The following is a 24,491-nucleotide window of genomic DNA, read 5'->3' as shown; positions in this document are numbered from 1 at the left end:
AGTTCAAATCCGGCCTCAGACACTTGACACTTACTAGCTGTATGACCCTGGGCAAGTCACTTAACCCCAATTGCCTCACCAAAAAAATAAGAAAGAGGGGGCAGCTAGGTGGCGCAGAGGATAGAGCACCAGCCCTGGAGTCAGGAGTACCTGAGTTCAAATCCGGCTTCAGAGGTTTGGCACTTACTAGCTGTGTGACCCTGGGCAAGTCACTTAACCCCAACTGCCTCGAAAGAAAGAAAGAAAGAAAGAAAGAAAGAAAGAAAGAAAGAAAGAAAGAAAGAAAGAAAGAAAGAAAGAAAGAAAGAAAGAAAGAAGGAAAGAAAGAAGGAAAGAAAGAAGGAAGGAAAATGAGGTTAGTCTGACATGACCTGTTCTGGAAGGAACAAAGCAAATTTTGGAGATGTGAAGTTCCCTTTCTAAATGCTCACTGAGCCTTCCTTTTAATGAGTTCTCCATTTTAACCAGAAATCATGATCACATTCATCAGCCTACAACATGAAAATCCTACCTTTCTAAAAACTGGGACATCTTCCCTCCTCTAGTCCCGAGGCACCACCCAACCTTTAATTGGTGCTAAGGATACATGTGTGTGAACAACTGTGTACATACATATAGAGGATAGATGCAGGGTAAACTGGAGGTAAGCGCAGAAGGAAGACACCAAGTTTTTGCCTTTGTCTTCCCACCACTTAGCACACAGTTGTTCACACACTGTCTCTCCCATTAGACTGGGATTCCTGAGGACACAGAACATGTATCCTTAGTGCCAATTAAAGCCTGGCATATAGCAAGCACTTAATAAATGCTTGCTTGTTGACCTGACTGAAGGGGGGGAAAAACTAAAGTGCTTTCTCTATTTCGTAGCCTTCAACTGATTATGAGTTCACAACCCTAAATTGGTTGGCTGTGTCTTGCGTGCTCAGAGTACCAAAGTGACATCATTATGTTGGGGTCAAGGTACAGTGTGTTCATGGTGGCTGAGCAGACCAAGAGGAACTCAGAAGGCTCTGCCACAAGTCGGGCACAAATAATCCCCATGAACACTTGGAATGGAGATGCCTCCAAATTTGTGCATCTCATTTTTCTTTCGAACTATTTGCAGTTCTGTTTTGCTCATGAAATATAGTGCTTTCTTTGATGCTGGATAGCTCTAGACAGAAATGAAGAAAAAAATCAGATAAACATGAAAGTTTTTAAGTTTATGGAAAAATGTCTAAGTCTTGTACAGATGTGGGACAAAACTATAATTAATCTTCAAAATAGCTATTCTAAGTAAACTGTGTTTTTCCCACTGATCTCATTCAAATCACTGGAGGGTGATTTACATCTTTAGATAGGACTGTCACCAGAAAAATGATGTCTAAGTCAGCCAGGCAATAATCCATGTGAATTACTAGAAAACTCCATTTGCTTTGGCAGGCCAGATTCCAACTTTGGTTAAGGGTGGACACCGAGTTCCCAGAGTCCTCGTTACAGCCAGATTCCTTCAAAGCTCTAGAACAGGGCAAAGTCACCAAGTCTCTGCCAACGTTTATTTCTGCTCGACCCATACTAAGTGCTAAACAGCACATAAAGAAGTTGAGTAGGACTCATATGGTCCTCAAGAAACTTGTAATTTGGTTGGGCAATAAGGCTACACATATGAAATAACAGGATAATTTCATATAGCTTATAGGAAAAAAAAGTAGCAACATGTACGTTTAAGTCAGTAAGTGCTATAAACTGCACAGGAAGACAAGAGAGAGGGGCAGCTAGGTGGCACAGTGGATAGAGCACCATTCCTGGATTCAGGAGGACCTGAGTTCAAATCTGACTTCAGACCCTTGACACTTACTAGCTGTGTGACCCTGGGCAAGTCACTTAACCCCAATTGCCTCACCAAAAAAACCAAACAAACAAAAAAGACAAGAGAGAATATTAGAATTATCTGAGAAGAAATATGCTTAACATGATTATACTGTATAATTTCTATCAGATTGTTTGCTGTCTTAGGGAGGGGAAGAACAATTTGGAACCCAAAATCTTACAAAAACGAATGTTGAAAACTACATTTACATGTAACTACGGGGAAAAAAACCACTATTAGAATTATCTGAGAAGTCTATGGTGGCTGACTCCCCCACCAACCATCAAAACCTTTAGGTTTGCTATAGATACATATTTATAAACATTAAAAATAAAAGAATATTCTAATGTCCAGGGGGAGGGATAAGTATGAAAAGAGGAGAAAGCAAATTCTAAGTCAATTAAATTCAGTACAGGGATGCTAAGAGTTCTCCAGGGTTTAGGACCCTACAGCTAGAGGAGGTCCCTTAACTTTAAGAAACATTTATTATCTGCTCTGTGCCAGGGAAAATTAATTCAAAAGGCATTTATTAGACCCATACTGCATATAAGGTACTGTGCTTGAAGACGGAGATACAGAAGGGAAAAAAGTCAATTGGTCCCACATTTCAGGGGGAAAGACTTTTGTATACAAGGAACAGCAAGGGGGTCCATGTCCCTGGATCCCCAAAATGGGGTGAGGGTTTAAGAAGGCAAAAAAGTGAAGCACATGTATACTGGACAGAAAATAGCTCAGAATTGTTAGAATTCAGACTACACGGAAGGGATAATGAGATAATAAGTAAGAATCCCAAATTCTGAACAGACGGGTGACAAAATCAGGCTTAGAAGAATTGAGGTTAACGGGTCACTTTACCTAAATCAACAAAGGAACTGAAAACTAAGACACAGATTGAAAGCAGAAAGTAGAATGGAATCAGGAGGGAGTGGTGGCAGTATTCAGGGCAGATGGAGGGGAGGGAGGAGAGGAGGAACAGTACAAATGGTGAAGAGAGGAATCTACAATGAATTGAAAGAAAAAGTAGATGAGAACCTCTCCATAATAGCCTGCTAACCACAAAGCAGACCAAGGAGGCACCTCATTCAGGTTTTAGGGTGAAGGTTTCTGGCCAAAGTGAAGAGGGGAAAGGTGTTCCAACTGACAGTAGAAAATTTGGGAAAAGTCATAGGATGGTAACACAAAAGGGCAGGACAGTAAAATAAGTTAAACCAAGCCTTTCATTTAAAAAAAAAAAAGGGATACACTTGTACTTGTTTAAAGGCAGAATCTGGTGACTGACAGAGAAAATGAAGATGTCAGGGCTAGTAGGGAAACAAGGCTTCTCAAGACTTGCATCTAAAACACAAAATAGTAGGCTTTAGTGTGGAGGAGGGAAATATCTACTGCTTTTGACACTGAAGAGAGGAGAGACAGACAGAGGTATGCTGGAGAGACCAGACAAGAAGCAAACGAGAAGGCCTGACAGCTTTCATCATCAATGAAGAATAGGACTCTTCCTCTCAGTGACAGAGGAAGTCAGAATCACTCTGCTGTGTCTTGAAGGAAGACTAAGAAGTTATCAGTAATTTAGTCATAACTTTGCCCAACCATTTCATTTTTCGATGAAGAAAGTGAAACCCCAAAAGGCTAAGTGACTTAGTGCCCAACATCATTTAGTTACCTTAAGACAGGGCAGTTGGTTAGTGTCCCAGAACCCCAGGCCTCTGGTTCTCTTCAGAAGAGGATACCAGGTATTATGTGAGTGATACTAAAGGACCGATAGTCTCTGCAAATCCACTTCCGGATTACAGAATCGTGGAATTTCTAAGTCAGAAGGGGCCTCAGTGACCATCTAGTGTCCATTTTGTTGTTGCTGAGTCATTTCAGTCACGTCCAACTCTTCAGGGCCCCATTTGGGATTTTCTTGGCAAAGACTCTGGAGTGGTTTGCCATTTCCTTCTCCAGCTCATTGCCCAGGGTCACACAGGTAGTAAGTGTCTGAGGCCAAATTTGAACTCAGGGGGATGAGTTTTCCTAGTTCCAAGCCCAGTGCTCTAATACTCTGTACCACCTACCTGGCATCTAGAAGAACTCACACATAACCAGTAAGTGATTACCTAGCCTATGTTTGAAGACCTTTCCACTAAAGGTCTCATATACAAGATATAAGAGGAAATGATTCCAATCTATAAGACAATGAACCATTCCCAAATAGATAAGTGGTCAAAGTATATGATCAGGCAGTTTTCAAAAAAAATCTAAGCTATTAACAACCACATGAAAAAAATGTTCTATATCACTAATAATTTAAAAAATTCAAATTAACACAACTCAGAGGTTCCACTTCATACCTTTTAGATTGGCAACAATGACAAAAGCTTGGAGGCATTACACTAATGTTAGTGGAACTGTGAATCTTCAACCATTCTAGAAGGTAATTTAGAATTATGCCCAATGTGGGAAAGCTGGGATGCTAATCCACTGCTGGTGAAGTTGTGAAAGGGTCCAACCATTCTGGAGAGCAATTTGGAACTATGCCCCAAAGGCTATAGAACTGTGCATATCCTTTGATCCAGTAATACCATTGCTAGGTTTATATCCCAAAGACATCCCCCCCAAAAGGAGAAAAGACCTATCTGAATAAAAATATCAATAGCAGCTCTTTTTGTGGTGGCTAAGAATTGAAAATCAAAGGAATGCCCATCAATTGGGGAATGGCTAAACAAACAAGCTGTGGTATATGATAGTGATGGAATATTATTGTACTATAAGAAATGACAAGCAGGATGATTTCAGAAGGACCTGGAAAGACTCATATGAACTGATGTATAGTGAAGTGAGCAGAACCAAGAGAACGTTGTGCACAGTAACAGCAATATTGTCTGATGAAGAACTGTGAATGATTTGACTATTCTCAACAGTACAATGATCTAAGACAATCCCAAAGGACTATTGATGAAACATATTATCCACCTCCAAAGAAAGAACTGATATTGATGGAACACAGACTGAAACATGCTATTTGTCACTTTCTTTCATTCTTTTTTCTTTTATTCAAGTTTTCTTGTACAAAATGACTAATATGGGGCATATAGATGGTGCAGTGGATAAAGCACCAGCCCTGGATTCAGGAGGACCTGAGTTCAAATCCGGTCTCAGACACTTGACACTGTAATGATTGGAATGATGCCACCTACTGGAGACTTGCTGTGGGAAAGCTCCACCATGAGGAAAATGCCTCAGAGGCATTGTGGCTTTTCCTTGTCGTCAGGAAATGACGTTTGCTCATGGGTGCTGTCTATCAAGGCTACCAGCCAATCAACTTGAGGAGCCTCCTATGGTCTGGGAGGAGACAGGAAGGAGGAAAGGGAGCCTGCGCGGAGAGCGCTGGGGCTTTTTGAGTTCCTGACTGGATGGTGGTGGCGGCAGAGGACTTCACAGGAAATTTGAGGAAAGATAGGAATGCCAGGCTGTTGGAATTCTGTTCTCAATCTTTTTCTTTCTATTTTCCAATAAACCCTTAAAAACCTAAACTTGTTTTATCAGTGATTTTAGTCAGTTTCCCCCAAAACTGGGGGAACAGATTAGAATCCGCATTTAGAATCTTAAATTACACAACACTTACTAGCTGTGTGCCCCATGGCAAGTCACTTAACCCTCACTGCCTGGCAAAAAAAAAAAAAAAATTAAATTAAAAAAAAAAATGACTAATATGGTAATGTCTTAAATAACTGCACTAACCCTCTATCTGATTGCTTGCTGCCTCAGGAAGGGGGATGGGGAGGGATAAAATTTGGAATTCAAAACTATAAATAAAAATGTTTATTATTTAAAACAAAACAAAAACTATGCTCCAAAAGGTACCAACGCATTCCACAGCCATGCCTATGCCCACATTCCAAAGAGATCAAAGAGGAAAAGACTCCAAATTTACAAAAATATTCAAAGCAGTTCTTTTCATAGTAGCCCCAAACTGGAAAGTCAGGGAGCACCCACTTATCAGGGAATGGCTAAACAAACTACAATCTATGAATGTAATAGAGTATCACTATGCCATAAGAATGATAAAACAGTTTCAAAGGAAACTGGGTAGAGATTTATGAACTGATGGAGAATGAATTGAGAAGAATTAAGGACAATTTGTAAAATGACAACACTGTAAAAAATGAAAAGACATGAGAAGTCCAGTTAATGCAGTGATAAACTGCAAGTCCAGAAGACTAAAGAGGAAATAACCCCTGCCAGAGAGGTGATGGACTTAAAACGCAAAAGGAGATAGGCATTTTCTCACATGGCCAATGTGAGAATTTGTTTTGCTATATTTGTTATGAGTTTTTTGTGGGTTCCCCCCCCACCATTGTTCAAAGGGAAAAGAGGGAGAAATAATGGTAAGTGCATGTAAAAATTTATTTTTAAGGAATAAAAAGTTACCAACATTACCACCATCCAACCCTTTTCACAGAAGAGATTACACAGCAGTCAAATGTAATTGTTTCAATTTTGCTTATTTTTTGTTATAAAAGAGTGCAATGGAAAACAGGATGCCATTGTGAAATGACTCACATAAAAAGATTTAAAATTAATAAAACTTTAAGAAATGATCTATGCTGTAATTGACAATTGTGAAAATCATTACAAGAATATTTACAATAGAATGTCAATAGCCATGACTTGTCCACTGTTTGCCCCCATTCCACTCAAGTTAAGGAAATAGCTGTTGGAGTCCGGAGTGCCGAGACTTGAATTCCAAAATGCCAAGGGATCTATGTTAAATCATTGTTATGAATATTGCTTTGAACAATGCAGATTACAATCCATCTACAGCTCTTGATTCTGTGGGATTCTCCTCCATGTCCTCCCATTAAATTCATTAAAAGCAGTCATCAAAAGGCAGCCCAGACCAATATACTCCTTTTCAAATCTGTCCCGAGCTTCCTTAGTTCTTCTACAATCTGTCTCTGTCTCTGTCTCTCTGTCTCTCTCTGTCTCTCTCTCTCTCTAGCGCACGCACACACGTGCCCCATCCAACTACCAATAAGAGTCTGGAAAACAGTATTTCATCCACCTAGTTTTTTCTGTGTAGATAATCAGAAAGAACAATCTCTCTTGAGTGATTATAGCCCTCATCACAAAATAATCCTAAAACAACTTTTTCAAAAGGTAAAAACAGCAGGAATTTCCCCAGTGACAGCGTGGGTGGCAGCAAGACTAAGTAAGCATCAGCTACGTGGGTAGCCTGTTGTGACACTTCAAGACATGTATTGGGCTACCAAATGTAGAGCTCCATTATTTAGTGGGGCTGTTATTACATCACAAAGAAAAGAGTTCTGAAAGGTCCTAGCCAAAGTCCTCCCTACAATAACAGAATTTCATTAGAATTTAAAAATTTTTTAAAGTTGTATAAGCAACAATGATTATTATATGACCAACTACGTAAAAAGTTGGTTATAAAGAATGCAAAAAGCAAAATCAGAATATAAACTGACTAAAAACATGAAAAAAATGACCAAAATGGAAAAAATATGCATAAGAATCAGAAGGGAACCAGGAATGAAACAGTATATTTCATTTTATTTTTATTATTTAATGTTAACCCATACCTTTCTAAACACACTGTCAATAACGGAGTTCAGACTGTGATGGACCTCTTTGTTGTATTTGTTTTTACTGAAGGTTTTCAAGCTTAGAATAAATTGTACAAGCTGGTGGTCCAATGGGGCAGGGAGAACAGCGAGGCTGGCAGCTTATTCAGCTCTACCAAGACCAGCAGCCCAGCTCCCAAGACGTACATCCACCAGTCAAAGGGGCCCAGAGTTCTTTTTCCTGGGCAATACAAATACAGTAAAAGGTTCCTGGAGTAGTATTTCTGGCCTGCCTTGGAGTCAGGAAATTCAAAACCTTCCACCGACACACACCAGACGTGTGACTATGGAGAAGTCCACTTAATCTCTCAGTGCCTAAATTCCCAGGTCTGCACAGGACTGGAGGTGCAGTCCATATCGGGAGGCGACCCCTCCCGATGGATCAATGAAATAAAAGTCCTGGCCAAAGACAAAGAAAGCCCAAAAAAGAAAAAAACAGGTTTTCCTTTTGGAATCCAAAGAAAAGGGGGAGGGGTGCGTAGGCCTGGGCGGTGGGAGTCAGCTGGGAGGAGGAAAAGGGGAAAAGGAGCAGAGGGAAACCGTTCTGACTCCTATCCCAAAACATCGACACCAAATGACTTCCTGCGTGAGGGGTTAGGGGAGCCACAGAACTGTCCCTAGGAGCAGCCACTCTCCCAAGTCTCTCTCCCTGCTAATCATGGAGCTGCCTGTGTGGGGAGAGCCAGGTGATCCTGAGAAGGGGCTGGGCCTGGCCAGGGACAGAGCTGACCAGGCAGGGACACCGGTTACGACTTGACGACACTCTCTTTTCGCTCCGCTCGTGTGCCCCTGTGTATGTTGCCTTTAGGACGCTCAGCCCGGACTTCCCTTCCTGTCTTTTATGCGGGGTCTCCCCAAAGACTTAGTGCAGTTTTCAGACAACTGAACACTCACTAATTAAATTAATCACAGCTTAATTCATCATCAACTCCCCTTCCAAAGTCCTCAGTTGTAAGCACTCCTGCCAGGCTCCCTGGGACCCCGGGGTCGGGACTCCCTGACATCAGTCTTGGAAGGGTGTCCTGGCACAAGGTCATGACTCCTGTCCTCCTCCTCCTCCCTTCTGCAAGGACCCTGAGATGCCACCTTTCGGTGTTTCCCACTGGTTAGAAGCTCTAAGTTAGACTAGTAAGAAAAGGGCCTCAACCTCCGGGCCAGTAATAAAATGGGCCCGGAAAAAGGGACGCTAAAGGCCAGTCGGTGGTCCCAGAGGAGGGCCAACCTTGCCTCCGACAGCCACCGAACTACGGCTCCCAGCAGCCCATGCGGCCGCCCCCTCTCCCAAGCTAGGCTATCCGGCCACCTCGGGAGTCCCGAGGCCTCCTGGGAACTGTAGTCCCCTTCGCTCCGGGGGCCCGGGCCCGCCCCTCGACCTTCAGCTACTGGCTGAGGCCGCCCGGGCACGCGGAGCACACGCCACCCCGGTGCCGGCCGTCCTCCATTGGCCTTTGTCAGCCAACGGCGATCGGGGATTGGCGGAGCGCCGCGAGGCCCCACCCCCACTCCCGCCTGCCCGTCCGGCCTCCACCATCTCCCTCTCCCCAGCCCAGCAATCACCCCTAATTCATTCCGCTCCAGGCACTCTCCCCAGATAACGGCCGCCCGCGCCCCCGAGCTCTCGCGAGGCTCCGAAGCGGGCGCCCGGCCCTCCGCGAGCGCGCTCCGCCCGGGCCTCTCCTGAGTCTCTCAGCCCCTCGCCTTCCGTTGGCGGCCCCGCGCGCCCCCCGCGCTCACCTGGGCGGCGGCGCTCACGCCCGTTAGCTGATAAACCCGCAACATCTCTTCGGGCCGGCAGTACGCGTGTGTGGGGGCGAGCTGCCGCGAGCACGGGAGGGCGTGCGTACGTGTTTCCCAGCCGCCCCCTCAGCGCCAAGCCCGGCAGCACGCAGAAGAGGGGAAAACCTGAGGAACTGCGCAAGCGCAAACCCTCCGCCGCTCCGCCAGACTGACAGAGTCGGAAAGGGGCAGGCGAGGAAAATGCTGATTGACGGCCTACGTTAGCAAATAGGGACTCCGGCGGCTCACGGGAGGATTGGTGGGACGAGGGTAGGAGGCGGGATGATTCAGAACCGGCCTTGTTGGTCAGGCCGAAGCCTAGGAGCGTGGAGAGCGTCGGGGGGCGTGGCATACAGGGCCGACTTCCGACTTCCGGCTTCCGGTCTAGGACTTGGTAGGGTAGCGGAGCCCGGCAATCAGAAACTTGAGATCAGGCTGTGCTGCACGGAGGTTGCGGCTCAGAAGCTGTGTTCTCATTCCTCAGTTAGGCTGTATGTGTGCGGTTTAGGGAGTCAAGTGTTAGGAATGACATTGACGTTGGAGCGGGCTCTCCCGGAATGGAGAAAAGACTGAAATCCAGGCTGGTGGTGTGGACTCGGGATGAGAGAAGACTCAGGGCGGCTAGTTCTCTCTCTGATTATTTAAACGACCGGAATGTGACAGTCAGCCATTCAGTCCCAGCTCTCAAGGGGCTCACGTTCTAATGAGGGTGACAACATATAATTAAGTGATTTAAACGAGACTGCGTGGCTTCGTGGACAATTACTTAAAAAAAAAAACTATTCAAATTTCCTTATCTGAAAAATTGGATTCATTGGTTTCCAAAACCCCTTCCAGATGTAGATGTGGTCCAGTATCTTCTCAGAGGCAGGATTTGAACCTAGATTCTCTTAAATCCAGAAAGAATGCTTTGGTCATGTTTGTGTAAATATTGTTTCCCCCAGTACAGTGTAAGACAAAGACTGATACATATTTTTTACTCCCTGTGACCAAGCCTAGCATAATGCTTAGCACATATTTGTCAAATTGAAGAGTTGAAGGAAATGTCCTGGGACTAATGGGTCGAAGCTCTCCAGTGGTAGGATTTGGTTCAAGAAATTTATAAATAGCTCCTCACCTCCATCAGGATCCCTAGTTTCCTTCGAAGCTCAGGCAAAGGCCACTTCCCACCTTAGTCTTTCCCAGATTACCTCCTACTGCTAGTAGTGCCTCTACCCCCTCTTCAAACCACAATTGCCTTATAATTGTTTTTCTAACTTAAGTGTATACATATCTCCTATAGATTGTAAGGTTTCTTGAGCACCAGAATTTTAATTTTCTTCTTTTTATTTTTAGTGCCAAGTCTATATTACTTGTTTAATAAATACCAATCCCTGGCATTGGAAGGGATCAATTGGAAAAGCTGTCATTTCCAAATTAGTAAGAGATTTTGAGGTGTATATATTGCAAGTATTATGAGTGCTTGTAGCACTCTGCTATATCAAGCTGCCATGAATTGTAACATTTTTGAGTATATGTTATGCATATTCCAAGCAAAGTAAATTTCTGACCCATATTTTCTGAATGTCTCATCAATTTTGACCTCTTTAGTTTCTGAAGACAAACCAACTTTTTTAGGAGAGACCCACCCATAGGGTTACCTGGTTCCGGATAAGACCACGTTCAGGCACAGCTAATGATGACCTTTACTAGAGGGCAAATGGGATTTTTTTTTTTCAGATTGAAAGGAAAAGCACCTTGTCATGCAATTTGTCCCTTTGAAGCCGTGCGTGATCAGTGAATAATTGAATACATTAAATATTGATAAAGATCATGTGTATAAAGCAGAAAATCACATGTCCTTTCTGAGTTTCAGATAACTTTCACATGTAACTAGATTATTTTTAATCACAAAACAGAGAAAGGTAATGATATTCTCTGGGAAAATTTGAGATAAAGTGATAGGTGTTTGCTGTTTTATGCTTAGGAAACATTTCCAGCAAGTATTAAGTTGACTTTTTCTTCAGGTTTTTTAAAATTAAATTTGATCTTAAATTAATTTTTCGTGTGTGTGTGTGTGTGTGTGTGTGTGTGTGTGTGTGTGTGTGTGTGTGTGTGTGTGTGAGTGAGGCTTAAGTGACTTGCCCAGGGTCAAACAGCCAGTAAGTGTTAAGTGTCTGAGGCCGGATTTGAACTCAGGTCCTCCTGACTCCAGGGCAGGTGCTCTATCCACTGCACCACCTAGCTGCGCCCTAAATTAATTTTTAAAAGAAATTGTTCTTTTCCTCATAAGAAGTGTGATAAGTATAAATGAGGGTGGGCATAAAGGGTATAAAATCAACTTATGTATTTATGTCATACAAACAAAAGCTATTTTAAATAACTGAATCATAATTGTGACTGTGGTACTGTATCCTGGCTTGGTGACCCCTAGTTTCTTGAATATAGCTCCATCCTATATTTCCTAATGTGAAATCATCATGTTACTACTTCTCTGCACTTGACTTTCCAGACAAACTAGTCTACTGTTTCCCATAAACAACAGTTCATCTCCTTCCATACCTTTTCAAAATCTGGATTCTCCAATGTACTCCTTTTCTTCTCACCCCTGCCCCAAATTGCCTTTAAGACATAGCTCAAGGGACAGCCAGGTGGCACAGTGGATAGAGTACCAGCTCTGGAGTCAGGAGGACCTCAGTTCAAATCCAGCCTCAGACACTTAACACTTACTAGCTGTGTGACCCTGGGCAAGTCACTTAACCCTAACTGCCTCACAAAACAAACAAACAGAAAGACATAGCTCAAATGCTACCAGGACTTTTATGAGGCCTTAACTTAATTTCTCCTTCCACTCTAAAAATTAATTTATTAATTCGTTGAGCATACATGTTTTTCTCTACCTTTATACCCTTAAGTGTCTCTCCTTTAATAGAATGTGAGCTCCATAAAGTCAGGGACCATCCATCATCTCCTAATTTTGTCTCTATGTCCCTAATACCTAAGGGCCCAATGTTTGGTAAATGGAATTCTATTAATGATTGCTGAATTGAATGAAGGTTTTGTCAGTGAAGTAACAAGCTCTGGCAGAGCCTGGGCCTGCTGCTGTCTTCTGTCCAGGGACTAGCAGCAGGCTGATGAATTTTTAGTCCACAGATGGAAACCATTTACTAAGCTGGGGAGGGTTCACACTGTTAGTGGAAGGAGTGTGCACACCAAGAAAACTGCCAGTCCTTGAGGCTTGAAGTATGATTATAAATTGGTGCCATCGTCAAGAATGGTAACCATGGGTACCATTGGGTTATCAGTCATATGGGTATAATAAACACATGCAAATTTTACATTATAGGGAGGTGGGGGTGGGAAGTGATGATTGGGCCTGTGACAGGTAAAACTCAATGTGTGTGGTTACCCTGTCTGTCCCCTTGTGGGGAAAACTAACTAGGACAACAGTTTAACAGTTAGGTATAAAACATTTATTAAAATATGTTAGACGTTAAACAAAGAGAGAACAAGTGTCTGAAAGAATAGGAAAACCCTTAACTACCTCAGCCACTCCTAGTTCAGCTTCCAACCCCATGAGGTTCCCACCACCAACTCCCAAAACCAACCACCTTACTACTTCAAGCTGATTGGTTGAGGGTGGTCTCATGCTCACACAGCAGGGGGCCGCTGTAATATTAATAATATTCTCACTGGTTAGGGCAGCTAGGCGACACAGTGGATAGAGCACTGGCCCTGGAGTCAGGAGGACCTGAGTTCAAATCCGGCCTCAGACACTTAACACTTACTAGCTGTATGACCCTGGGCAAGTCACTTAACCCCAATTGCCTCACCAAAAAAAAGAGAGAATATTCTCACAGGACTAGATAGAGTAGAACTTGTGTGAGACACTTTGTCCACTAGGAAAAAATAAAATAATTGGCATTTTATATGATGCTTTTCGAAGAGTGGTTTACATGCATTATCTCAATTGAACCTCACAACAACTATGTGAGATTGATATTACAAATATCCTTAGTTTATATCTGAAGAAATTGAGGCTTATAAGGGAGGTTGCTGGTCACACAGCCACTAAGTCCTGGAGGCAGGATTTGAATCCAGACATCCTTACTGAAACATTTATGCAGGATAATGCCATCAGTTAAGACAATCAGTACTACCAGAGTTTAGAGGAGGGAGATAACCCCTAGCTAGAGCGATCAGCAGATGTTTCCTTGAGAAGTTAAGGGGATTGTGTTACAATAAACAAAGCCCAGGATTTGGAGTCAAAGACCAGTGTCTGAATCCCAGAAGGAGAACCTCCCAGCTGGGTCACTCACTCTGACCAAGTCAACCACTCTGGATCTATTTCCTAAACCATCCAATGAGAGGGTTGGAGCAGATGATTGCTAATGCCCCTTTTGGTTCCAAATCCCGTAGCTCTATTATTTCATGAGTCAGTCCCTTCAATAAACATCATTCCATACCTGCTGTGCCTGATAGTCACTTCTCCCCCAAGGAGTCTGCATTCTAACAAGATACAACCATATGTACTCAAAGATAATTGATGGGGAAGTGGAAGGCTGGGCACTCATTGGTGAGATCGGGAAAGGTCTCATGTAAAAGGTGCAGCTTGAACTGTTTGTAGAGAACATGGAGAGGTGAAGGTGGAGAGCATTCTGAGAGCAGCAGGAATTGCATTGGAGAATACCCCATGGAGCATGAATGAGGATGGGTCTTGAGGGTGTGGGGGCTGAACATCATGTGAGGTATTTGTAGAGTTCCCCTAGCAACCGCCAGGGATACAGTGGCTCAGCACTAAGAGGATTGGCCTTTGGTTCTCTACCCTACCCTGTGATGGTGGCAGGGCCCATAGCACTGTATCAGTTAATAAGGAGAGATGGCTTTATATATATATATATATATATATATATATATATATATATATACACACACACACATATGTATGTATATATGTATATTTATATATATATATATATATCTTTCTCCCTCGAGATTAAAAGGCAAGTGAGAATACCTCTTGGGGATTCCCCATTAAAAGTGGGAGAAGCAGGAGTACTGCCTTGGGAGGACACTTGTCTTGCCTAGGCAAGCACGAGTCTGGGGGGCGGTGGCCTCTTCTGTTTCCTTTCTTTCCCTAAGTATAGGTGACCACGCGTCAATCCTGAGATGGACATTTCCAGCCTTGGAGGTAGTTGTAATGAGTCGTTTTTTGTTTTTTGTTTTTTTGGTGAGGCAATTGGGGTTAAGTGACTTGCCTAGGGTCACACAGCTAATAAGTGTTAAGTGTCTGAGGCTGGATTTGAACCCAGGTCCTCCTGACTCCAGGGCCAGTGCTCTATCCACTGGGCCACCTAGCTGCCCCTTGGTGGTAGTTTTGAGAGGTTGGGAGCTCCTGGTTTCTAGGTGAATGGGGTAGGAGAGCCCCTGGCTACAACCATAGCATTTGTTAAAAAATATGACCACTAACAGGAGGCTTAACCCAATCCCTACCTGGCTCACCAGAAGACATGAAGCTGGAAAGAATTGTTCAGACCGTACAGAGTGGAGGTGAAGGTGAAATGCCGATTGAGCAGTTTTATTTCATGCTTTCACGTTATAGTGATTTTAAATTAGTATCTTTTTTTGGTTTGTTTTTGATCAATGTACACTTATGAATCTTGCGATTTCTTTTCTGTGAAGGAAATAAACGGCTATGCTATACCTGACTTACATTATGTATTGTGTAGCTTTCTGCTGCTCCGTTTTGAGGAAACTCCAGACAAAAGTCAAACCTAAGCATTAAGTGATTCTTTCTGGGGCTGTAGAATGGAGATGTAAAGAGCCCCAGGAAGGCTGACCCCTCTCTTTACAAGCCAGAGTCTCCCAACACTGAGAGGAGTCCCTTGGAATGGAGGAGAGGTCAGATGGCCCCTCCCTTCTGGCTTCTATGGTGCCCAGCCATGGAGGATAGCAAGGAGGTAGTAAATTCAATGTTATGTAACAGTAAATGTAGCAAGCCGACCAATATGGCTAATAGAATATATAAGAGGGGGTCTATCAGTCTAGAAACATGAGTGGGCACTAGATTGTGAAGAGCTTTAAATAGCATAAGAATTTGTATCTTGTCCTTGAGACACCATGCAGCCACTGGTCTTGGGCAAGGAAGTAACATGACCAGACCTGAGCTTAGAAATATCAATTTGACAGCTTGTGTGGAGGATAGATTGGAAAAAGAAGAGATGCCCAGGGAGCAGCTCGCAGCCATGGCCTGTGGAGCTCTCAGCCCACAAGGGGCTCAGACAACTGGTCATTGCCTTTGCTGGCAATGGAAGCGGGACTCTGTTGCATTGTCCATAGACAGTTCTGAATCAGTCCCAGGATGTGTAAGGACCCTTTATGAATGTTTATTAGGTTATAGTTCAGACTTTGCATCTTGTGCTCCTTCTTCCCTGAGCCCAAGAGCTTCTAGAACATTGAAGCCTTAGGACAAATAAGACAGTATGGCCTGATGGATAAAGTGCTGGTCCTGGAGTCAGGAAGACCAGGGGTTGGTAGCCTACCCCAGAAAGGTGCCCACTGGGTTACCCAGAGTGAACTGCTCATTCTCCCTGGGCCTCGGGTTCATAGAGTCGAGGGAGATCCTGCATTAAGGCCAGTGGTTATCCTAAGAGCTTATCCCCAGAGGCAAATTTAATGAAAGGACTCAGAAGGACTGATGTAGCCCGTACTCTTCCTCCTGCGCATGGGGCAGGAGGAAGAACCCACAGACTCAAGTCACAGCTCCTGGGTCAGAAGCTGGGGCTTGGCCACTCACTGAGGTCCTGAGACCCGGAAATCTCCAGACCTGGTCAGTTTCCTCAGCTGCAAAGAGAGGGGATTTGGCCCGTCGGCCTCCAAAGGGCCTTGCTTCTGTCCAGTCTTTCTTTCCTCCCCTCCCCTCTTTTTCTCCACCCCGCCCGCTAGTAGCACAGGCTCCACCCCCTGCTCCTCCGTCCCGCCCCCTCCGGTAGTTTGGTCCTAAGCGGCCACCGTTGGCGCAGCGGGAAGATGGCGGCGGCCGCCTTGGCGACACGGGCCGCCGGAGGTCAGTAAGAAGCCCTGGGCTCCGGGATGGGTGCACTTTGCGGGGCGCGGTCGGGCCGGCGGATGCGGCGGGTGCGGGCAGACCGCGTGCACCCCACAGCCACCCCGCTTCTCTGGGCCTGGACGCCCTCATGTCATTGCCCCATCGCCGCGTCCCCGACCCTGCCCCCGCATGCGCAGATTATCCTGACTCTGTCTCCTTCCCCCTCCCCTTTAGTTGTTTTTGTTTGTTTGTTTGTTTGTTTGTTTGGTTTTTTTTGTGGGGCAATGAGGGTCAAGTGACCTGCCCAGGGTCACACAGCCAGCAAGTGTAAAGTGTCCGAGGCCGGACTCGAACTCAGGTCCTCCCGAATCCAGGGCCGGCGCCCCATCCACTGCGCCATCCAGCAGCCCCCTCCTTAGTTGTTAAAGGGGAAGGGGGCCGATGGAGGAAGCGTGATTTAGGCTCCGGTATAACGCCTGAAACTGCCCCAAAAGATAGCGAGTGTGATTAGAGATCTCCGTTTTACAGATGGAGAAACTGAGGCTGGGGGAGACAGGAAGTGCCTTCCAGTCCTCAGGCTATCAGGCGCCTGCTGTGTGGCACGCACCTCCATGGGTGGCTGGAGCCCGAGCGGGATTCAGTCTCGTGCAGGCGCGGAGGGAGCTAGGGTTGGAGCCTGGGGTGGGGGCGCCTTCCCCGGGACCCCCAGCCCCCAGCCCAGCACTCCTTGACGAGGCTGAGTCAGGGAATGCCGCCTCCTTTTCCCGGGTGCGTGGCGTGGGGGCGGGGCTGAGCTCTGTACCCTCGGGGGCTTGCAGAGGGTCTTCCCCACTGAAGACCCGCCCCATAAAGTTCGCACCCCCAGAACCCCTTCGAACCACTGCATCCAAACCAGGCTGAGTGGCAGCGAAGGAGAACCGCTACAATTATGGGGGGGGGTGTCTATAGGTAAATCCCCATGGCCCGTGGGTGAGGGGCGGTCGTAGTAGGCAGACCTGAGGAGGGGTCCAGCCGGGCCATTGAAGCCGTCTAGGTGAGAGGCGGTGTGAGGGGCAGAGAGGGGTGAGTGGGAGAAATGAGGCCGGTCGGGACGGTAGAAACGGGCATTGAGAGATAAGGAAACCAAGGCACGGGGAGTTTAAGCGTCTGCTCAGATCCCACCTTCCAAAAGAAGCCTGTCCCCCTCCCCTGTTTATCGTCCGATGCCTTGTGCCTGGGTGTTGGTGTGCTTCCTAAACCCCATAGACTGAGCCTTTTTTTATATCCCTGCCATTTAGCGCAGTGCCCAGCACATAGTAGGTGCTTGTTAAAAGCCGATCTTCTTCCTTCCTTGGCTCCAGCCCACCTCATTCCTCCCCTTCATGCACTGCCCAGTCCATTCAAACTGTTCTCCTTACCATCCCTCATACCCGACGTTCCAGGCTCCGTAGCTTTGAATAGACCGGCTTCTATACCTGGATCGTACTTTCTCCTCACCTCCACACTCCAGAAATCCTTAACTTCCTTCAAAACCCACCTACTCATATTTACTTTGTGTGTACTATACATGCACATTTAGTTTCCCAAAACAGAATATAAGCTTCTCAAGTGGAGGGGCGGCTTCACTTTTGTCTTTGTATCTTGTATCTTTGTATCTGGCACACAGTAGGTTCACGGTAAATGCCTTTTGGTTAATTGGAAGAAAAATTCAGCAAAATAAGCCAAACCCTTGGCTCTGTCTGACAACAGATTCCACAGTATTTGTGCCATCCTGTGAAATGGTGATCGGCCTCTGTGCTGGCCAGAGAGTAATACTTTCATTTGTAGTATTACAGTCATGTAAATTGTGCTTTGCTCTTCCCAAGTTTCTCTTAATTCTGTATATTCAGCATCTCATGGGTATTCCGCATGATGTTCATAAATCACAGTTTTATGGTCCCCCAGTGGTGGGGACCCCCTTTTCTTCCAGTTCTTTGTGGCCACAAATAGGTGTGATGTTAGCACCTTCCTCCCATGAGAGATGGGGATATTTGTACAGGCCTTGCCAACTCGCAAGTGCTCTGGAAATGCCAGCTAGGGGATTGTCATGAGCCTCTTTCTTGGAGCTCCCTGGGCTAATGTCCACCAGGGGTAGGCCGTGTGTGCAGTTTGTTGAGGGCCTTTGGGGCATCATTCCAAATGGATTTCCGGAGTAAGTCACACCACAGTTCCATCAACAGCGGTCTGGCGTGCTTCTTTGGTGATGGCCTCACCAACCATGGCCATCTCTGGGTTTGCTAATCAGGCAAGTGGGATCACCTGAGCTTTGAATTCATATTTCTCTTATTTAGCACTTTGGAGCATTCTGTCACAGTTGTTGGTAGTCTGCTGCCTATTCAAGGGGCAGCTGGGTGGTGCAGTGGATAGAGCACTGGCCCTGGAGTTAGGAGGACCCAAGCCCCAATCCAGCCTCAGACACGTAATAGTCGTGTGACCCTGGCCAAGTCACTTAACTCTCATTGCCTCCAAAAAAGAAAGAAAGAAAACTGCCTATTCATATCCTTGGACCACTTCTATATTGGGGAGTGTTGTCCTCTGATCCTCCAGGGTATGTTGTAAGCTACTTGAGGTTAGTGGCTGTGGATCATCCGTTTCCTGTATTCTCCACTGTGCTAAATGGGTATAGTAAGAGCTCAGCAAATCTATGACGATTGTTTGGGTACTTAATGTTTCCTTGCAACTCTAGGTAATTTTGAGCCATTGTTAAATGCCAACGCCTTTCACAGTATTAGCTCAAGGGTCACCTACCCCCCCCCCCACCCCCTCTCTCTCTCTCTTCACAGGAATCATTCGACCCCTCAATATTTTGGTTTCATCAACCTTCCGGAACGGTTCCAACTCTCTGCATCTGGTTTCCAGGCTGTCTGGCCGACCTTTCAGTCATATCCAAGCACCCCGTGTTTCTCCTGCTGCTGCCAAACTAGTTCCGCCTGTTAGGAGTCTGGCTTGCGGGCATCCTTCAGCTCTCCTTAATAGGTACTGCCTGTTTCAGGAAATGTCCATTAGCTAAGCAATAACTCAGGCCAGTGAAATTCTGAAAGAGAAGATGGTTTAAAAAGCGAATGTGAGAACAGATCACAATCTCCTCTAGTCCTCCTTGCCTCGTATTATTTGAGGCCTTTTCTTACTGCATATGGAGATGGGGGGGGGGGGTCAGCCACAGAGCAAGGGTGCCAGGCTCGGTGTCTCCAGACAGCAGGGGCCAGCTTTCTAAGCACAGGCGACTGTAACACACCTTGGGTGCCTTCTTCAACACCGGCACTGGCACGTGATTGGTTTCCATATCACAAAATCATGGTGGAGTCTCTTTTTTAACACCCCTGACGGTGGGTTAAAAGTCACCAGTGATGGAGTTCCCTCTGCCCTCCTAGATAAGCTCTGGTTTGGGAGGGGGGGGAGGCCGTTTTTCTTGGCATCGAACCATCATCTGCTTCTGGATCTTCTTCCCCCTGTTCCTAGTACAGCCCTCTGGGACGGAGCAGAACAAGGCTCATCCTTTTCCTACATGAGCCCTTAGCACTCCTGAAGAGAGCTGTCACATCCTCTGTTAATTAAGCCTTCTCTTTTCTGGGCTCACCATCCCCAGCTTCTTAGGCTGATATTCTGTGGTGTGCTGGCCAGTGTGGTCACTTGAAATGCCACTGCAGTTGGCTTTAAATGAAAGTCATTTGTTTCCTTTAATATTTTAGTGTCACCCCTTTGCTTTCAACTGTCCTGCAACCACCCGTCAGAACTTTAACATACTGTAGCTTGAGAAAAGGGAAACGGAAATCTGTGAAAGCCGTCCTCTTCAGGTTCCTCCGACTACACTGTGGTCTTTGGGTGAGGAAAAAGGTGAGTGTTCCTCCTCATCCCTCCCCTCCCCACCCCCCCCCACACAGAGAGGTGCTCAGCATGTCTGTCATGTCTCATCTCCATATGCTGCCCTTAAAGTGAGTCTTGTCTCTCTGGTCACTGGACCTTTGATTTAGATCAGGAAAAGGCCCAAGAGCCCATCTGGCCCAGCCCGCTCATTTTACAGATGAGAAAATGGAGGCCAGCCCAGGGGAGGGCGCTTGTCTAAGGTCAGACAGGGAGTAGATTCCACAGAGGTGAGATCTGAACCCAGGTCCTCAGCCCCCAAACCTGGGTACTCAGCACTGAACCGCTGCTTTCTACTGGCAACGAGGATCCAGAGCTGGTCCTCTTGACTGTGGGCATTCTTTGAACTGTCCGTTCCTTCCAGACATATTTAATAAAGGTTGACTGTGTGTAGAGCACAGTGCTGGACACTGCAGGTGCACCTTTTAGAAAAGACTTAGACCCTCTCTTCCTGGGACTCTACTGGCTAGTACAGTGGTTAGGCACCAATCCACGGGGCTGTCCTGGCTGGTGGCACCTGCCTTCTCCAGCCCCAGCAGCAGCTCTTCCATTAAAGAGTGGTTGTGATTGAATCATTGATCACACACAAATACACACTCACACAGAGACACACACACACACACACACACACTCACACACTCTTCCATTAAGGAGTGGTTTGTGACTGAATCATCCAGCACACACCCTCCCTCCTCCTCTATCTAAGTTGCTTTCAAAGCCAGAGGAGCTTTGTTAGACCTTGTCTAGAAGTTCAGGCTGAGCAAAGGGATGAGTCCATAGGAACATCCTTTTTTTCCTGCCTTGAAGAGGTATGAGTTGATCGGCTGTGGTAGCACCCGCCTGAAGCCCTGGCTGCCTGCTGGGGAGGCCAAGGCTGTGGGACCACGTGGGCTCAGGCCTCCTGAGCTGCTTTGGGCTAGAGCCGAGCGGTGCCCACACTGGGAATACAGAAAACAGCAGCTGCCCTGAAGGAGTGTGGGCATTAGGCTGGATTAATGATTGAGATTGAGAGAGGATGCTCTTCTTAACTTCATTCAGGATTCCCAAAGTGTCTGGTGAATTGGCACAGAGAGCTGCCCTTCTTTGCGAGGGGACCCTCTGCTAATTAGTGCTAGGCAGAGGTGCCTCTTTCCTGAGATGCTGGCAGTGCGCAGTGGCTTATAGGAGAACTCTCTCCATTCTCTGTGCAGGCCAAAACGGGAGTCCCTGAGATGGCTATTAGTTGTTTGTATTGGTGCTGTGCGTGTTCCTAACAAGTTAGGAATAAGCAGATGAGAAATAAATAACAAAGCACCGAGCAGGCCAGGCCAGAGAGGACGAGCTGGCAGGATGGTGGTCTGCTGCTCTCCCCTCAGTAGCTTCTCTTTGCCAAATTGAAGCAGCTGAGTGAGCATGTGGCTTTAGATGAATGGGAGCACATTTAACTGCCTTTGCCATGTTGTCCCAACAGTCCGGTTATAAGAAGAGGTTGTGGAAAAAGAAGCCTGCGCGTAGAAAACGCCTCAGGGAGCAGGTGTTCTGCAACAAAACGCAGAGCAAGCTTCTCGACAAGATGACCACGTCTTTCTGGAAGAGGCGGAACTGGTACGTCGATGACCCCTTCCAGAAGTACCATGATCGCACCAACCTCAAGGTGTAGGCCTGTAGACGCGGGACGTTTGGCCCAGAACCAGGGGGGCTCCCTCACTGTGTGGAGATCTTTATATCTCCATGCAAAGATGAGTAAGGCAAATGGCAACAATACAGAATACCGGAATAAATCAGACTTGATCACAAATGGCTGTTTATTCATTCTTTTGTTTTGTCTTTTTTGTTCTTTTTGGGTTTTTTTGGTTTTTTTGCAGGGCAATTGGAGTTAAGTGTCAAGTGTCTCAGGCTGGATTTGAACTCAGGTCCTCCTGAATACAGGGCCAGTGCTTTATCCACTGTGCCACCTAGCTGCCCCTATTTATTCATTCCATTAGACTTTGTTGGGGAAGTAACAGTTTAGCAGAATATGATCTATATTAAATACATATGGCAGATTTCTCTTCTTGTTCTTGTTCACACCAGTTCATTATATTTCTTCTTTCCTTTAGCAGTCGTTCATCAAGGGCCTCCTAAGTGCTGGGCACTGAGGGTTCAAAGACAGAATAAAAAGACTCTGCCTTCATGGGGCTCAGATTCTCTCTTTTTTGTGTGTGTGAGGCAATTGGGGTTAAGTGACTTCCCCAGGGTCACACAGCTAGTAAGTGTTAAGTGTCTGAGGCTGGATTTGAACTCAGGTCCTCCTGACTCCAGGGCAGATGCTCTATCCATTGCGCCACCTAGCTGCCCCTCAGATTCTCTTAAGGGAAACAAAGACATGCCCTGAAAATGAAATACAAAATACAGACAGGCTTCCCATGGAACGTAGCCCTTTGAGCTGAGGTCTGGAGAAAGCCAAGGATTCTCTGAGACAGTGGAGGAGGAGGACTATTCCAGACCCAGGGCGAAGCCTGGGCAAAGGCACAGAGAGGAGATGGGATGTTGGCCGGGGGTACAGGAAGAAGGCCAGTGGGGTTGTCATGTAGAGTGCGGTGAGTCTGGAAAGATGGGGTTTATAAGACCTTGTAGTCATTATTTTTCTCCAGACCAAGAAACTAAGGTTTCGCTGTCAATGTGATTTTGTTCAGAGCAAGAGGGAGTAGAGACACTTGGATTATGGAGGCTGAATTTGAAGATCTTCTCATTAAAGATTAAAAATAGGGTGTCTGATGGGCTCCATCTATGGCACCAAAACCTTGTAATTTTGTTTTATGTTTTTTTGTTGTTGTTTTTTTAGATTCAATGAGAGTTAAGTGACTTGCCCAGGGTCACACAGCTAATAAGTGTGAAGTGTCTGAGACCTGATTTGAACTCAGGTCCTCCTGAATCCAGGGTTGGTGCTTTATCCACTGCACCACCTAACTGCCCACTGTAATTCTGAATAAACAGTATTGATGTTGCTCCATTTCGTTGACTTTTTGTCCATTTTCACCGGATAGAGTTATGGAGGCAGAGAAGTGTGAAAAAAACAGCTGTTTGAATAGCTTTCTCCATTGCCATGTAGAGATTGGAGCACACACTTTGTGAGAAAATGGGTAGTTGTCTCCTCTTAATGGGGATATAAGGTCAATCATATTCTTCCTGACCTGTTTTTAGGACAAAGGTCTCAGATCCCCTCCTCCCCCTCAGGTTAACAAAATCACATGGTTCAAGGAGCCCTGGTCTCAATAAAGTCCGCTCCTGAGTTGTGTCCATATAAGGAAGAATAAGGTCCACTCCTGAGTTATGCCCATATAAGGAAGAGGGATGGGAATACTGCATTCCGATTAGCTAGTTTTTGTGTATAGATTGTAACCCTTGAGTAATCAGACCAATGATGAAAAAGGGGAGGGTCCATTCGCATTAGGGACTAGGGTTTAAAACAGGGCCTGCGAGCCCCCTTTCTTTGCACCCACTAGCTGCACACTAGGGTGCCTCCTCGGGAGAAGGAAATAACAGCCTTTGTCACATGCTGCTGAGTTCCTGAGAATTATTGAGAAGAGGATTGTTTTCCCTCACACACTTAAAAGAAAAGCTTTGTGAGTTTCAGGCCGTTCTTCCGTCTTCATTTTTTCATTCTCACATTTATCATGATGCATCTCATTTTCCCAGTGATATGGTGTACAATTTAGGGTGTGTGGAGCAGTGACACAGGCAGGGGAAGCTTGGGGCAGACTCGAATTAAATACTTGCCGATTGAGTGGGAATGTCTTTTACAGAAGTGGTGGGGAGAGGGCAGCTAGGTGGCAGCTAGATGGCAGCTAGATGGCGCAGTGGTAAAGCACCAGCCCTGGATTCAGGAGTACCTGGGTTCAAATCCGGCCTCAGACATTTGATACTAGCTGTGTGACCCTGGGCAAGTCACTTAACCCTCATTGCCTTGCAAAAAACCAAACAAAAAAACCCCAGAAGTGGTGGGGAGGAGTTGTGTAGAGTTCCTGTTTGGAGCCCTTGCTGGTAATGGCGGGAGGTGGGGCGCTGGGGTGGGGCAGGATCTCCTTATCACACAGGAACAGAGCTGAGTGGAAGGGCCCCAGGGGAGTCACCAAGGCAATGTATACCAGACTGAAATTCCATAGAAGGTTAGGCTGGGACAGACAATTCCTTCAAACTAAGGGTTAGCAGTGAAAAGCATGTATCATCCCTGGAGGGTAGCTTCGCTTCCCATCTTCCAGGTCCAGAAGGTCGAGCATAGGTGTGTCGTTGAACAATGAAGGTGGGCTTAAACTGGGACAAGCATCAAGATCTGAGGCATTGTGGGTGGGCCAGGGGGATGAATGGGCATTCCAGTGTT

At 45.9% G+C, this 24,491-nt stretch overlaps 2 protein-coding genes across 4 annotated transcripts in view; one reads left to right on the top strand and one right to left on the bottom strand.

Moving 5' to 3' along the window:
* The window catches only part of IMMT (inner membrane mitochondrial protein), a 45,890-nt gene extending 36,446 nt beyond the window's left edge, over positions 1–9,444 (bottom strand). Inside the window, exon 1 of one of the 3 annotated variants that reach the window (XM_043983456.1) lies at positions 9,205–9,444. In XM_043983456.1, the coding sequence (XP_043839391.1) occupies positions 9,205–9,249 (45 nt within the window). In that variant the 5' untranslated portion in view covers positions 9,250–9,444. The remainder of the gene's footprint in view (positions 1–9,204) is intronic. The other 2 variants (XM_043983457.1, XM_043983458.1) reach the window with 2 other exon arrangements.
* A 6,748-nt stretch (positions 9,445–16,192) lies between these two features.
* Positions 16,193–21,929, top strand: MRPL35 (mitochondrial ribosomal protein L35). Its single transcript, XM_043985711.1, has 4 exons — positions 16,193–16,291; positions 19,075–19,267; positions 19,981–20,125; positions 21,603–21,929. The coding sequence occupies exons 1-4, from the start codon at positions 16,255–16,257 to the stop codon at positions 21,789–21,791; spliced, it is 564 nt and encodes a 187-aa protein (XP_043841646.1). The 5' UTR covers positions 16,193–16,254; the 3' UTR covers positions 21,792–21,929.
* The last annotated feature ends 2,562 nt before the right edge of the window (positions 21,930–24,491 follow it).

The sequence above is a fragment of the Dromiciops gliroides genome, chromosome 2 (genome assembly GCF_019393635.1).
Source record: "Dromiciops gliroides isolate mDroGli1 chromosome 2, mDroGli1.pri, whole genome shotgun sequence".
Classification (NCBI taxonomy): Eukaryota; Metazoa; Chordata; class Mammalia; order Microbiotheria; family Microbiotheriidae; genus Dromiciops; species Dromiciops gliroides.
Note: the sequence above shows the minus strand (reverse complement) of the source record. Positions and strands in the feature narration are given on the sequence as shown.